Here is a 13,027-nt window from a genome sequence, read left to right as displayed (position 1 = left end):
ACCCAGAATTTACTGTGGATTCTAAAGCTGAATGTTCCCTTAACAAGTTTAGCGTTGAGTGAAATTCAGTCATTGGAGTTTGGGTAAAATCATGTAAATTTCCATTGAAATTGAGCTCTTGCAGTTATGTCTCTCTCTTACGAGCAGTTTACACCTTATTTGCATGGACAAGCTATGCAGCTGCGCACCAGGGAAGGAGAAAATCTGGACAGAAAACTGCCTACTTGGCATAAAATCTTATCAGACTGCAAATCCCGAGGTCTTTTTCCCCCCTCCTCTGTTATTCCCAGATAGGCTATGCCCCTCATTCCGATTGTGCCAGCTCCTACTGTCAGCAGGAACAGAGAGAAAAATAGTGCTTTTTTGGGAGGGGGCGGTTACTGTGAACAGCAGACGAAGGGTTTCTAGTGTTTATAATCCGGACTTTGCAGATAGCTGCAATGACAATTTGACTCCTTGTGGTTCTAGAGACACCCCCTCCAGGCTATCTGAGTGAGGATGGAGAAACTAGTGACCACCAGATGAACCCCAGCATGGATGCAGGTAAGTCATCTCCTGCCATTCAGTGCAGTTTCTATGTCGTATCAGAGAGACCTTTCACTTTTCTTGTTGGAGCATTGAAGTTCAGATGCTGTTTTGAGGTATTTTATCCCTGTAGGAATGCAAGTGCAGTCAGACAGCTCGTGTATGGTATAACCCTATATGCTCTGTGCTTTTTTGGTACAGGGTGCACCATGTTCCTGTTCTCCCCAACATCCATCCTTAGATATTACTAAGCAGCAGCCTGGAAGAGCAGAGAGTTTGCCTTGCAGCGTGACCCTGCACCCGTACACACATGAAAGCTGTGCATGTGGTTGGCACGTTGTACAGAGGCATTTTTCTGATCATTTGGTTGTTTACTTTGGAAATGACTGCTAGCAGATTGGTTTTAAGGGGCTATATCCCATCCCTGGGCCTATATCCCGGTGAACATTAGAGTTTCTTTCTCACTGCCAAGAAAACAAGTTGTTTTATATTAGATTTAGAGGCACCGGTCTCAGCGTTCAGGCTAAGCTGTGTTGACACTTTAAAATTAAACGTGCGGGTCTGATCTTTCTGGGAGTAGCTGACTATTAAGCCATCCTCTTGCTCTGAATGGTGTCACTGCTTGTGAGGAGGAATTGCTGAATCCAGCTCTGAATTTCCATAACTTTGGCTTGAAAAGCAAACACACATTTCTTGTTAGAAGGGCTGATGCAAGAGGGATATGCAAATCCCTAGCACTTAAAGAAGCAGAGGCGTGCAGAACCTAATTAATGCAAATGCTGCACACAAGTGCCTTGGTTTCTGTGCATGTCTTTAGCTGTCGAGTGTATGTGGGATTCTAAAAGAGGGGTGGCTGATTTACAGCCTTGCACCGCAGCGGGACGGATGGAGGAAGGCCGTGTGGGTTGGTTTGTCTACATCAAACATAAGCCTATTGACACAATCCATTTTAGCACATACAATTATTGGTGATGCGGTTAGCGTTTGGAATGTATATGGGGCCTTTGGGGAAAGAGTACTGGAATGGGATTGGCCTGGACAATGCTATAAATACCCAATTTATGTTCTCAAATGCTACGTGTATTCCGCCTGCCTTTCTTACATTCCTTCAGATGTCATGGGCTTCCCACTTTATAGAAAAACAAATTTTAAAGAAGCCAGCTGAGCTCGGTGCAGGAAAAAAGAAAGAAAGAAAGAAAGAAAGAGGGTCTGTAGTACTTTTCTGCTCACGTGTTTGTCCAGAGACTGTGGAAGTTGCTCTGGACTTCTGGGTGCAGTTACTGTAAAAATAAGCGCAAAATATGTGGACCAAATTGAAATGACTGAGGCTAAAATTCTGACAGTTGTTTACTCAGGCCTGCATAGTTTGAGCCCGTATTCATTTGTCCTGACAGCAAGGAGTAGCAGGTTGAACTCGTTTTGCACTGTTATGTGTGAGTATGTTTTATGCCTGACATAGCAAAGTTGAGCTCTTAAATGTCCAGCTAACTGGTTTGGAGTGTAACAGCCATCATGGTACTTGTAGTTTTGATAGCTGCTTGTGAAAATAAAATGGGCATCTGCATGCCTAGGTTTGAAATTTGGTGGGTTAAGACTACGTGGTTGCAGCCTGAGGGTATTCAGACCTAGCAAGTTAATGCAGTCAGTAGCAGTGGAGTCAACATCAGTGTAACCAGCATCAGAGAAGCTGCTGGTGTCACTGCATGAAGTTTAACTGAGCAAATGGGATATCCTTGCAACAAGCTGAAGATTGTGTGTATTTCCCATTGTGCAGTTACTAATAATTATGTCTTGGTTTTCAGGTTCTCCAAACTTATCACCAAATCCTATGTCTCCAGCACACAATAATCTTGGTAAGCATATGGTCCTGAAAACTGACTGTAATTACTGTCAAGATAGTGACATTTTATTGATGATGCTATTTCTGGAGGTTGTGCACTTTTGGTAAGGTTGTGACCCCCGACGATGCTCCTTTCTGCTAATCCCTGTGGCTCGTAGTAGTTCTATATGAGATAAGTCTGAGCTTGCATCATAGAGTTAAATGAAGAACAAGAAATGGTGACAGATGAATACCAGAAAGAACAAGTGAAAAATTGCAACAAAAGTGCTTTGGTTTGATGAGACAACTTTTTGTTTGCTTTCAAAGGACATATAGTAAAATACATATACTAACTCAAGTAATAGTAGCCGTTTAAAAAAGTGCTTGCCTTTGAGATACAGTTAGAGGTTTTGTGGCTACCTCTGGACCTCTGTTACCCTTTTGGATAGTTCTGCCCTTTATTTTTGTGCCTACAGACAAGGAGGACATGAACTTCACTGGTTCTTTGCTTTTACCCTATGTGAAATTGCTCTCAGCAGCCAATCATTTAAAAAAAAAAGGAAAAAAAAGCCCCCCCCCCATAGCTCTGTCTAGCTGCAGGATCAGTTCTCTAAATGCTCATTGAGGCAGCAGACATGGGCCACTTGAGATTACTCCTCGAGAGCCATAAAGCTTGCGTATGCTTTTAGCCCTGTCAGAGGGTACTTTGACACTGCTCCAAAATTTGTCAGTCGTTGGCTGACTTATAGAGAGCTTGGAGCTGTTGAAGGAGATTTCTTTTCTCCTTTTTTTTTTTTTTTTTTTTTTTTTTGAATCCATTATGCTCAAGTGTGCAGCCTGGGACTTGGGAATTTCTAGCACTTGGTGTCAGCCTGAAAATAAAAAGCCAGTTACAGGCAACAAAACCAACCTGGCGAGTCGCCTGCGGCATCTGCCTTTTGTATACGGAGAAAAGGAGTTTCTAGGAAAGAGGCCCCGTTGCAAATCACTCCAGCCAGGACACTGGTTATTAACACATGCTGCTCAGCTGGTGGGTTGAAGATGTCTCATATGCTGCGTGGTGACAAAACTCCGTGGGATCAGGCGAAACTTGTTAACCACAAGGAGTCTCTTTGTAATCTAGGGAGCAGCATCAGAAAAACATTTTTACTCATCAACATTAAAGGAGAACTCTTAGGTTTTACAAGCCACGTATTTATTGCCTTTAGGTAAGAACTTCCACAAAGAGCCTCTCTTTGAAAACATTCTATTGTAAATCCCTGCACCCAAGGATGCTGTAAACTCAAAGAAGTGGCACATATATGAACAACTGCCACAACTGGCTGTGCCTCTTAATTCAGTAGATCCGCAGAACACTTCAGTGGCCAGGGCTGTGCTTGTATTTGCAGAGACCTTATCAGGCTTTCTTTGTATGTTTGTTAAGAAACTTGAACAGAAATTTAAGGAGCACAGCGCTGTACAACACTGGAGATCTTTTCGCAAGCTCTCCGTAGTGGAATGTGTTGTTTCTCTGTGTTTTTGCGTTTTTTGTCTGTTTTGCAGTTGTGCATTAAGGAACTAATGTTGCAGGATGCAGCCCTCAGTTTATTTAAACATAGCTACCTGATGCTTTTAAGACAGTTTACTTAGTGTAAGCTGAACTTCGGCCTGATATCCCATGGTCAAAATGCCCCATATTCCCCAAAACTGCGAAGGTGATAAACTGCTTTGGACAACAGGCACAGGTTTTCTTGAGTTGCTGTATAAGTGTTTCAGTATAAGGCTGTAAGACTGTAAAAGGGGAGTGAAGGAACCCGGGGAATTGCAGTTCACCTTATTCCCAGCCACAAAATGTGCTGCAAGGTAACATATTGGAAATGGCTTTTTCTTTTTCCTCCTCTCAGCGCATGTGTTTGATTTGGAAGCGCTCTAGTTTGGGTCCAAACTTTCAGTTGTCAGGCACAAGCTCTAAATGGAAGTTATAAATATCCAGTGAGCTCTTCTGCTTAAACTCGAACTGGAAAAAACACAGAAAACAAGCAAGAATGACGGTGGCCTCGCCAGCGTGGCCGGGCGCCAGGAGAGCCGGTCCTGGGAGCGAGGCAGCCCTCGGCGCGCAGGAAACCTGCAGCAGCCTTTGCTGGACACCAAAGCTCTTGAGTGAGAGCAGAAAAGGCACACGGGGACCTTTGGTGCAGCCCTCGGCCAGCTCCCGTGGTGACGGCCTGTTCTGCGAGGGAGGAGAGGGCCCTTCTCGGAGCAGGGTGTGCATCAGAACCAAAAATTAATAAAGCAGGCTCTGACACAGTTGTAGAACAACTATTAAACTGCTAATGCACATTGTGTATCAAAAGCATGAGCTGAAACTAGGGTAACAACTGCTTTCATGCTGCAGCACGTGCTGTAGCATGTGCAAAGCACCCAGCAGTTTTTGTGCTCTGCAATGGAGCAGGTTGTGCTGTTGTCTCGCAGGGAATCAGCAGCGTGGTCAGCGTGCCAGGATTCAAGGGGCACTTACCCGTGTTGCACAACCCCCATGCATTTGGCATGATAAGGACCCGTTGGCGTGAGGAAAATCAGGGCTTGTAAAAGCAAAGCTCCGGTGAGTCAGGGTTGAAAGGCTCTGGCAGAGCCGCGGGGAAGATCCAGGCAGGATTTACTTGAGTTTAATGTATTATGGTTGAGTTGATTGTGTCGGCCCTCTGGGTACAGAACTACATTGGCCTACTTTTTGCCAAGCTGTAAATTCATAAAATTCAAAATGAATGTTCAGTGGGCACCTAATACAACATGAGGGGTAACTCAGCCATTCCAGCCTAAGCCTGAGACCACAAATCACAGGAGAAAGCAGCAGCATTAAAAGCTCAGCTGCGTTTCTGAGAGACAGGCTTTTCTCTGCAGTAAGATTTGTTGGTTTGTGTCTTCCAGCAGGTTGCAGGAGGAGTGGGCACCATCTCGTGCAGCATTTTCAAGAATATCTGACATGAGTCTCCCTGCTCTGAAATCAGTAGTAAAGCTCTCATTGGTTTCAGTGGGAGCAGTTAAATCATTTAAAGCCCCTTGACTGCCCCATTTTTGTGCATATGAAGTATCATCCTCCTGAGACTGCCTCAATTTAAAGGAGTTTGATGCCACTGTTGTGCAAGATCGTGTGTATTGCAAATAGCTACTGCTTTCTGCAATGCTAGAGGGATGTGACGGAGCCAGTCAGAGCCAAAGTTGAATTGCTGGCTGCTTTGCTGTAACTGCCCCAAATTAGTGTTCCCGAGACCTGTGTTGTTGAAGCAGGTTTGTGGCCTGCTGTTTCCTAAGCCCTCAGTTTCCTCCTCCTTTCTTCTTTGCTCTTTTTAAGGTATTCGCTACCGAAAAATTTCATTGAAAAGCAAGATTTATTTGTAGAGTTTTCTCCGAGTGTGACGGTGGTTGAGTGGACACCCCCCGTATTAGGTGACTGGTGCCTTGACCCCTTGTGATCATTCCATGTGCCAGAAGCTTTGGGAATGATCAAACTCCCTATGTGCAGTCCGTTAAAATCAAGCTTGTCAAGTGATTAAAGCTTGGTGGGTAAAGGGATCCCAAGAAATGAAGCAAAATGCTACTCCAAAGCAGTCTCCTTTTCCACGTCCATGTCCCGTATCCTGTGTGGTTCATTTTGCTTCTGGCTTTGTGCAGATTTGCAGCCTGTTACCTACTGCGAGCCGGCCTTCTGGTGCTCCATCTCCTACTACGAGCTCAACCAGCGCGTGGGCGAGACGTTCCACGCGTCGCAGCCCTCCATGACCGTGGACGGCTTCACCGACCCGTCGAACTCGGAGCGCTTCTGCCTCGGGCTGCTCTCCAACGTGAACAGGAACGCGGCGGTGGAGCTCACCCGGCGGCACATCGGTAATCCCGTCTCCCGGGTCGGCTGGGAGGGAGGTTCTGCACTGGGAGCTGCTTGGTTGCAGCAGCCGCAGAGCTGGGTTCGTTCTGCAGCTCCAACCCCGCAGTGTCTGCGGTCTTTCATAGAGAAACACAATTCTTTTCATAAAGGTGGAGTAAAGAAGACACGTAGAAACACTAGAATTGTTGCACGTGACAGAGATGAACCAAATTTAAGCTTTTACATGTACTTTTCAGAGCTTTATTTGAGTGGCTGTGAGTGGAAGTCTTGTTTGTGCCTTTTCCTTTCTGCACTATTTTCTTACCAACTGTTCTCATCACAGAAACTTAGCTGATTGATTTTTCACCTCAATTCCCCCTTCTCCATGTTCTGCAAGCTAGGATTCAATTTTGTTCTCAATTAAACTCCCAGACTTATGTAATTTTAATGAGAGGCAAAAGTGCATAAGCTTTGCTTTATTTTCTGCTAACTCCCATCAAAAACCAACCCATCTTTTGTCTTGATTTTGTTCTCCCTTATGTCCTTTCTTAGGCAGCTGAACCTTTTTACAGGGAAATCTTTTATTATTTTTTACTAAGATGATTTATAATGCAAAAAAAAAAAGAGAGAAAATCTGAAATCAGACATGAAATTAAGCAGATTTCTTATGCTGCATGGAAGAAAGAATGCAGGATTTGTAAATAGCAAAGTAAGACCACACCACAGCAGATGTTTATTTGAGTTACAAAGATGAATTCCTGAAATTTGTTTCTTTATTAACAGAGATTTTAATGATTTGTAGGAACTTATATGGGAAATGTATGTTTGTCCTTGCGTACACATGTAATCTCAAGCAAGAGGCAATTGTTTGAAAATGTTGCATAATTTAATTCCCATTCACTAAGTAAGTAAATAAATAAACAGTTGTATCCAGCTGTGGTGACTTGCGGAGAAGGCTGAAAATCGTATGTTAACGGGCAGAAGGGTCATATGGAAAATATCAGAGGCGCCTCTGGAAGAAGCCGTGCGTGAGCAGACACGTTTGTGCAGTCCGGTCTCCTGGGCAGCTGGACAAAGTTCATTTCTGACTTCATGAACTGCTTTCCCAGAACCACAGATCACAGAGCTAACGTCCTGCTCCGTAGCCGGGGTGGCCAGTGGGCCGGAGAGGCGGATTTCGCTCTCCATCACTTGCAGCTTCGCTGCTTTGGGAGTTCTCTCCGGTGCAGAGGTCGTTTATATCTTTACCTGCTTATATGTTTGGCAGATACAAGTTTTAAGTTAACCCAAACTGTGCCGTGTGTTTCCTAGGAAGAGGAGTGAGGCTCTACTACATTGGCGGGGAGGTGTTTGCTGAGTGCCTTAGTGACAGTGCCATTTTTGTGCAGTCTCCCAACTGCAACCAGCGCTACGGCTGGCACCCCGCGACGGTCTGCAAGATCCCTCCAGGTAAGGAGCACGCGCGCTCGGAGGCCCTGCACCCTGGAAAACCTTGGAAAACAGGGCCCTGCTGTGGACAGGGAGCCGGTCTTCCTGGCAGGTTTGGATTTGCTGTCCTCTGTTCCGGACGGTCATCAGAAACTCTGTTTTATGCAAATAAAACAACTTGTCAGCTTGAGCAGGACCTGGCTGTAGCAGAAAGGGCAAAGGTAGGAAGAAGGAGGCTACTGGGTGTTCTCCAACAAGTGTTTGCCCTGTGTTTGAGGAAATAGGAAAAAAAAACTATGTCCAGATCTGAGCAGAACCAAGAGCAGAATCTGCCGCTTGTTCCACGCAGTATTTTATCACTCCCATCATTGTTGGCCAGATATTAATTACTTGGTAATTATGTACATAATTGTGTCTGTACCTTTAAGTAAAAGAAGATATGCAAGAAAATTTTGTTAATTTAGATTCACCTATAATCATTTTAAATTGGTACTTTTTTTCTGCTTCCTAGTAATGCTTTTTCTCCTTTCATGAATGAGTTTTATTCCAGAGAAATCATGTTTTCAGCACATTTTTGTTGTTGTCCTGGTTACAGCACACATATGTCTAAAGTATACTTGAAGTTTACAAGGAAATTTATTGCATCTGTCTAGGGAGAAAAACACTTTTTATGTTGGATACATGCAGGAATTAGTATGAGAGGATGCCTTTCAATAGGGAATTTAGCTAGGCTTATGAACGCTAATGCCTTACATCTAAAAGTAGGTATATATTTAAAAACCAAGCATTTTTATTTAGAAATATTTGAATAAAGACTGTCCCTCTTTAGAGGACAGATCTGTGTGCTTCAAGCTCTGGCCCATCTTAATGGGTTTCCTTTCTCCGAGGCAGTTGCCAGTGCTGCAAACATGACTTATTCTGCAGCCACATCACAGGAGTCCACCCTGGCTCGAGTCAACATCTGAGGACAGAAGCAGCCCACGTTTCCGCTGCACATCCATCTAAGGCACATTTCTTGGACTGCAGCTCTCCCCACTTCGCCACAGTCTTTAGCTGCCTTTTCAGATTCTTCAAATGATCTTTGCTGGGTTTGAAGTAGTTTCTTCATTCCCGTGTTGACAGGAGCTAATTTTCCTTCTCCTCTCATGCACAAGAGACCCGTTCCCGTCCAATCCTGGGAATCCAAACAGCCTTCCTTGCCGTAGCTCCTCCGGGGGGCTCAGCCTGGCCCTGATGTCCTTCAAGCCCTTGGCCCACCTGACATTGCAGTGTGGGTGACACATCTACCCTTGAAACCTGCTGCAGGATCCAGGCCTCGTGGGCTGAGCTCTTTCAGGGTCACACAAGTGGGTAGCGGATTCTGCAGCTGCTGAGCTCTCAGATGCAGCTCTGCCCTGTGGTTCGACCCAAAACAGATGTCCAGCCCAGCAGAATGTGCTCAGAAATAATTTCTAAAAAAAAAAAATTACAGCTCGTCACAGTCCAAATGGTTGTTTTTTCAGACTTGGCCCATATGTAATCCCAAATGAGCACTAGTTCTGTGCCAAGTCTCGGAGTTTAACTGGTTTCTGCTTATCTGGGAGAAAGCAAGCACAGCAACAGTTCTTTTTGAGAGAGGGATCTCTATATGAATTTATTTATTTTATCCCCAGGAAAATGATTAGGTTTCACCTTTACAACCTAAAAACAGAGGAATGTGTTTTTCTCAGTCTTTGAGCTGTGACTAAACGCAGGGGGAAAATTTCACTTTTAATGGAAAGTTCTTTGTCCCATCATGGTGAGATGAGGCACACAGCAGAAAGAGCTTTGCCAGCAGCTTTTTGGGCCCTTTTTCAATACCTGGGTGCTGGCTTGCCGGATGCAGTGGCACTTCATAACTTCTGCATTTCTTCTGCTGGTGGAGACCACGTAAACCCAGCACCAGGGAGTTCCTATTTTTGGTTTGTGCATTCCTTTATTTGAGGCTCTGGAGCAATTGCTGTTGCCGAGCGTTGTGGTTACAGCAAGATTTTTCAATTATAATAAGAAGGAAACGTTTGTAATGGAGGTAGAAAGGGGTTCCACAAGGGGATCCTAAGTCTGGTCTTTTAAACAGCAAGCGGTGCAGGAGCATGGGTGTTCCTCATTCTTGTCCTGTAACATGTTTTTTTTTCCTTTTCAGCATATGGAAATGTGGCAATTTTAATTCCTTTTCTGCAATGCTGTGTTTAAGCAATCTCTGTATATTACCACATGGTTTAGGGACATGGGAAAGCAGCGTTGAGTTCCTTTCCATTCTCAGGAAGAAACGTTAAGCTGACGCCTTGCTTTTCGTCGTGCTCCTTTCTCGCAGGGTGTAACCTGAAGATTTTTAACAACCAGGAGTTCGCGGCTCTCTTGGCCCAGTCCGTGAATCAGGGTTTCGAAGCCGTCTACCAGCTGACCAGGATGTGCACGATCCGCATGAGCTTCGTCAAGGGCTGGGGCGCGGAGTACAGGTGAGGCCCGCGGCGCGGCGCGGCTCCGTGCTCCCCGTTGCCGCTCCGTATCCCGCAGCCCGCGCGCCGGGCTGGTCCGCGCAGCCGCTTTGCTCCGCTGCCAGGATAGGGGCGATCAGCAGAGCGCTCTTTCTGCTGCTGCAGGTGGGTTGTGCTTGCTGGCAATGTGTGGCGCTCAGCTCCTTTTTCCCCCATTTTATTTGCATAAAACCTGCATTATGGGATAGACCTGGAAGACTCTGTGCATTTGGTTCCAGTGTTGAACGGACCAAGAGCTTTTTGCCTGAAGCACAGAAGATGAATCCAGATTATCTGCATTGGAACGATTACATTTTTTTCCCCTTAAAATTTGATTTAAATTTGAGTGTCTTACGGCCACATTGCTTTCAAGACAGAGTCAGTGTGTTTCCTAGCAGACTGCAATTGAGTTTGGCGTTTCTTTTGTTGGAGCGTAATGGGATTGAAATGAAAGCAGATGGATTTGAAAATTCACTTTTGGAAGAGTTGCTACGGTTGCTGCAAAATTTTAGTTAAATTCGTCATCCATTTCTTAGTGAATGTTACAGGACAGTGGCTTAGATGTGCCTGGAGGTAGCAGAGACCCTGGTCACTATTATTGTAAGTGAACGTGGGATGTGAAAACAGCAGAGGCGGATGGGGCCCGTGCTTGGGAGCGACGTGTGTGTCCTGACAGCACAGGGACGGGGACAGGCTGGGGACCGGATACCCCACGGGCTCCAGGGCCCCACGTGCTGCTGCCGCTTCAGGGCTCTCCTAGGCCAATGTCCCTGAGGAACAACGGGGAGAAAAAGAGGGTATTTCATGGTACAAGGAGAGGTGAAGAAAATTCATCCGAAAATGGGTGTAGCAAGAGGAGAGGAAAAGCTGTGGAGGATTTTAAGCTGAGAAATACTCAACTGGGCCCCGCTTAGATCTGGGGCAGCGGAGGGGCCACCCTGCGTGGGTGCCTCCCGCTCCCTCTCCATTCCCTCCTGCTCCCTCCCGCTGCCTCCCGCTCCCTCTCCATTCCCTCCTGCTGCCTCCCGCTGCCTCCCGCTCCCTCTCCATTCCCTCCTGCTGCCTCCCGCTGCCTCCCGCTCCCTCTCCGTTCCCTCCTGCTGCCTCCCGCTGCCTCCCGCTCCCTCTCCATTCCCTCCTGCTCCCTCCCGCTGCCTCCCACTCCCTCTCCATTCCCTCCTGCTCCCTCCCGCTGCCTCCTGCTCCCTCTCCATTCCCTCCTGCTCCCTCCCGCTGCCTCCCGCTCCCTCTCCATTCCCTCCTGCTCCCTCCCGCTGCCTCCTGCTCCCTCTCCATTCCCTCCTGCTCCCTCCTGCTGCCTCCTTCCCAGATGCCTGGAGTCCATTTTGTCCTGCAGTTGCCCCGCGCGGGGCCAGCGCCGGCGGCCCCTCATGAGGCGCAGGCGGGAGCGGCCTGGCGGGATTCGGCTCTTCCCGGAGCCGCCGCTCCCGCTCCTCCCTTTCCCTGCCACAGCCGGCCGGGCTCATTCACACCGGAACCGGGGCCGCCCCAGGGACGTTCCCTGCCTGTTTGGGACAGGCGGGAGCCAGCCCGGGAGCTCTCGGAGCGCCTCCCTCTCCAAAGGGCCACGCGGGATGGCGGGATGAGGTTGGCCGTGAGGGAGCGGCAGGGAGGCAGCAGCCCGGGACGGCGCTCGGGCTCTTCCCTGGGATTGGGGACACAACCTGACGCTCACCCTTAACTCAGGGAAGGCCGGAGACATTTTGGAGACCGCCGGGCAGCCCCATGCGGAGCCTCCCCTCGCGAGCCGCTTCCATGGGAAAGGCGGGTGCAACTCGAGGCTGTTTCCAGGCTCCTTCCCTGCCTTCGTAACCCTCCTCCTCCTCCACAGCAGCTGAGCAGCCTCCCCGGCTGCGCCCAGGCCCCCAAGGAGCAGGACGGCTGCCCCGGCCTCTTCCTCGGCCTCGCCTCCCTCCTCTTCCTCCCCATCTCCTGGCTTTGCCGCTCCGGGGATTGCCAAAGACATGGGTTGATCCTGGCTTCCCGCTCCTCCGATGGGGGCTGCTGCCTTGGAGGCTCCGGGAGAGCGCGGGGTTCCTGCCGGGAGAGGCCGGGGGGCTGCACGGAGGTTTTCCCATGGGCTCTACACAGGGGGTCTCCACGGGGAGCGTGAGAAATGCAAAGAGAAAAGGTCGTCGTTCTGGGGGGTTTTGTGCATTTTTTATTGAACGAAGTTGGCAGCATTGGCCAAAAGCGTAGAGGGGAGAGACGACCTCCCTGTGGCGTCACCAGCACCGCTCTTGTCTAAGCCAGGAGGAGCGCTCGGGTGGCCGTAAAACCCTTCCCGTTTGGGAAACGCTGTCGATCCCACCTGAACCGCCTGTTTTTCCCTCCCGACAGGCGGCAGACGGTGACCAGCACTCCCTGCTGGATCGAGCTGCACCTCAACGGGCCCCTGCAGTGGCTGGACAAGGTCCTCACGCAGATGGGCTCCCCCAGCATCCGCTGCTCCAGCGTCTCCTAAGGGAGCGGCTCCCGGCCGCGCCGGCGGGGACGAGGACTCTGCAAAAACGGAATTGGTTTCACCCTTAGCAAAACGCGAAATAAATTCCCAGTTACTGGAGTGATGATGAGGAAAAAAAGAAAATCTGCTGAAAAAAAAATGGGGTTTCTTTGTTTTGTTTTGATTTTTTGTTGTTTGTTTTTAAAGTAAATGCCCGTTGAAGCCACTTCACTGAAACTGGTAGCACTTTGGTTACGATGCTGGGGGCTGTCAGACCCGGCCGCCAAGGTCCATCGTGGTGAGACAGGGATCGGAGCCCACGAGGGAGCGGCTCCGAGCGCGGGAGCCGTCGGCCCCGGAGAGCTCCGCTCCCGCGGCCCCTCCGAGCAGGCGGATACGTCGGGACGACTCTGCGCGTGCAGCAGCCTCCATCCTCCCCGGGACTGCAGCAGCTT

The 13,027-nt window shown here is 48.4% G+C and overlaps 1 protein-coding gene across 1 annotated transcript in view; it reads left to right on the top strand.

Annotated features, from left to right (window-relative positions):
* Positions 1-12,692, top strand: part of SMAD3 (SMAD family member 3) — a 51,223-nt gene extending 38,531 nt beyond the window's left edge. The window contains exons 4-9 of the mRNA XM_010215226.2: positions 469-543; positions 2,328-2,378; positions 5,996-6,208; positions 7,497-7,634; positions 9,946-10,090; positions 12,470-12,692. Of these exons, the coding sequence (XP_010213528.2) occupies positions 469-543; positions 2,328-2,378; positions 5,996-6,208; positions 7,497-7,634; positions 9,946-10,090; positions 12,470-12,593 (746 nt within the window). The 3' untranslated portion in view covers positions 12,594-12,692. The remainder of the gene's footprint in view (positions 1-468; positions 544-2,327; positions 2,379-5,995; positions 6,209-7,496; positions 7,635-9,945; positions 10,091-12,469) is intronic.
* Positions 12,693-13,027: the final 335 nt, after the last annotated feature.

This window comes from Tinamus guttatus, unplaced genomic scaffold (genome assembly GCF_059628265.1).
Source record: "Tinamus guttatus ecotype Peru unplaced genomic scaffold, ASM5962826v1 Tinamus_guttatus_pri_ptg000004l, whole genome shotgun sequence".
Classification (NCBI taxonomy): Eukaryota; Metazoa; Chordata; class Aves; order Tinamiformes; family Tinamidae; genus Tinamus; species Tinamus guttatus.
The sequence above is the reverse complement of the archived record's forward strand: the minus strand, read 5'-3'. Positions and strand labels throughout refer to the sequence as shown.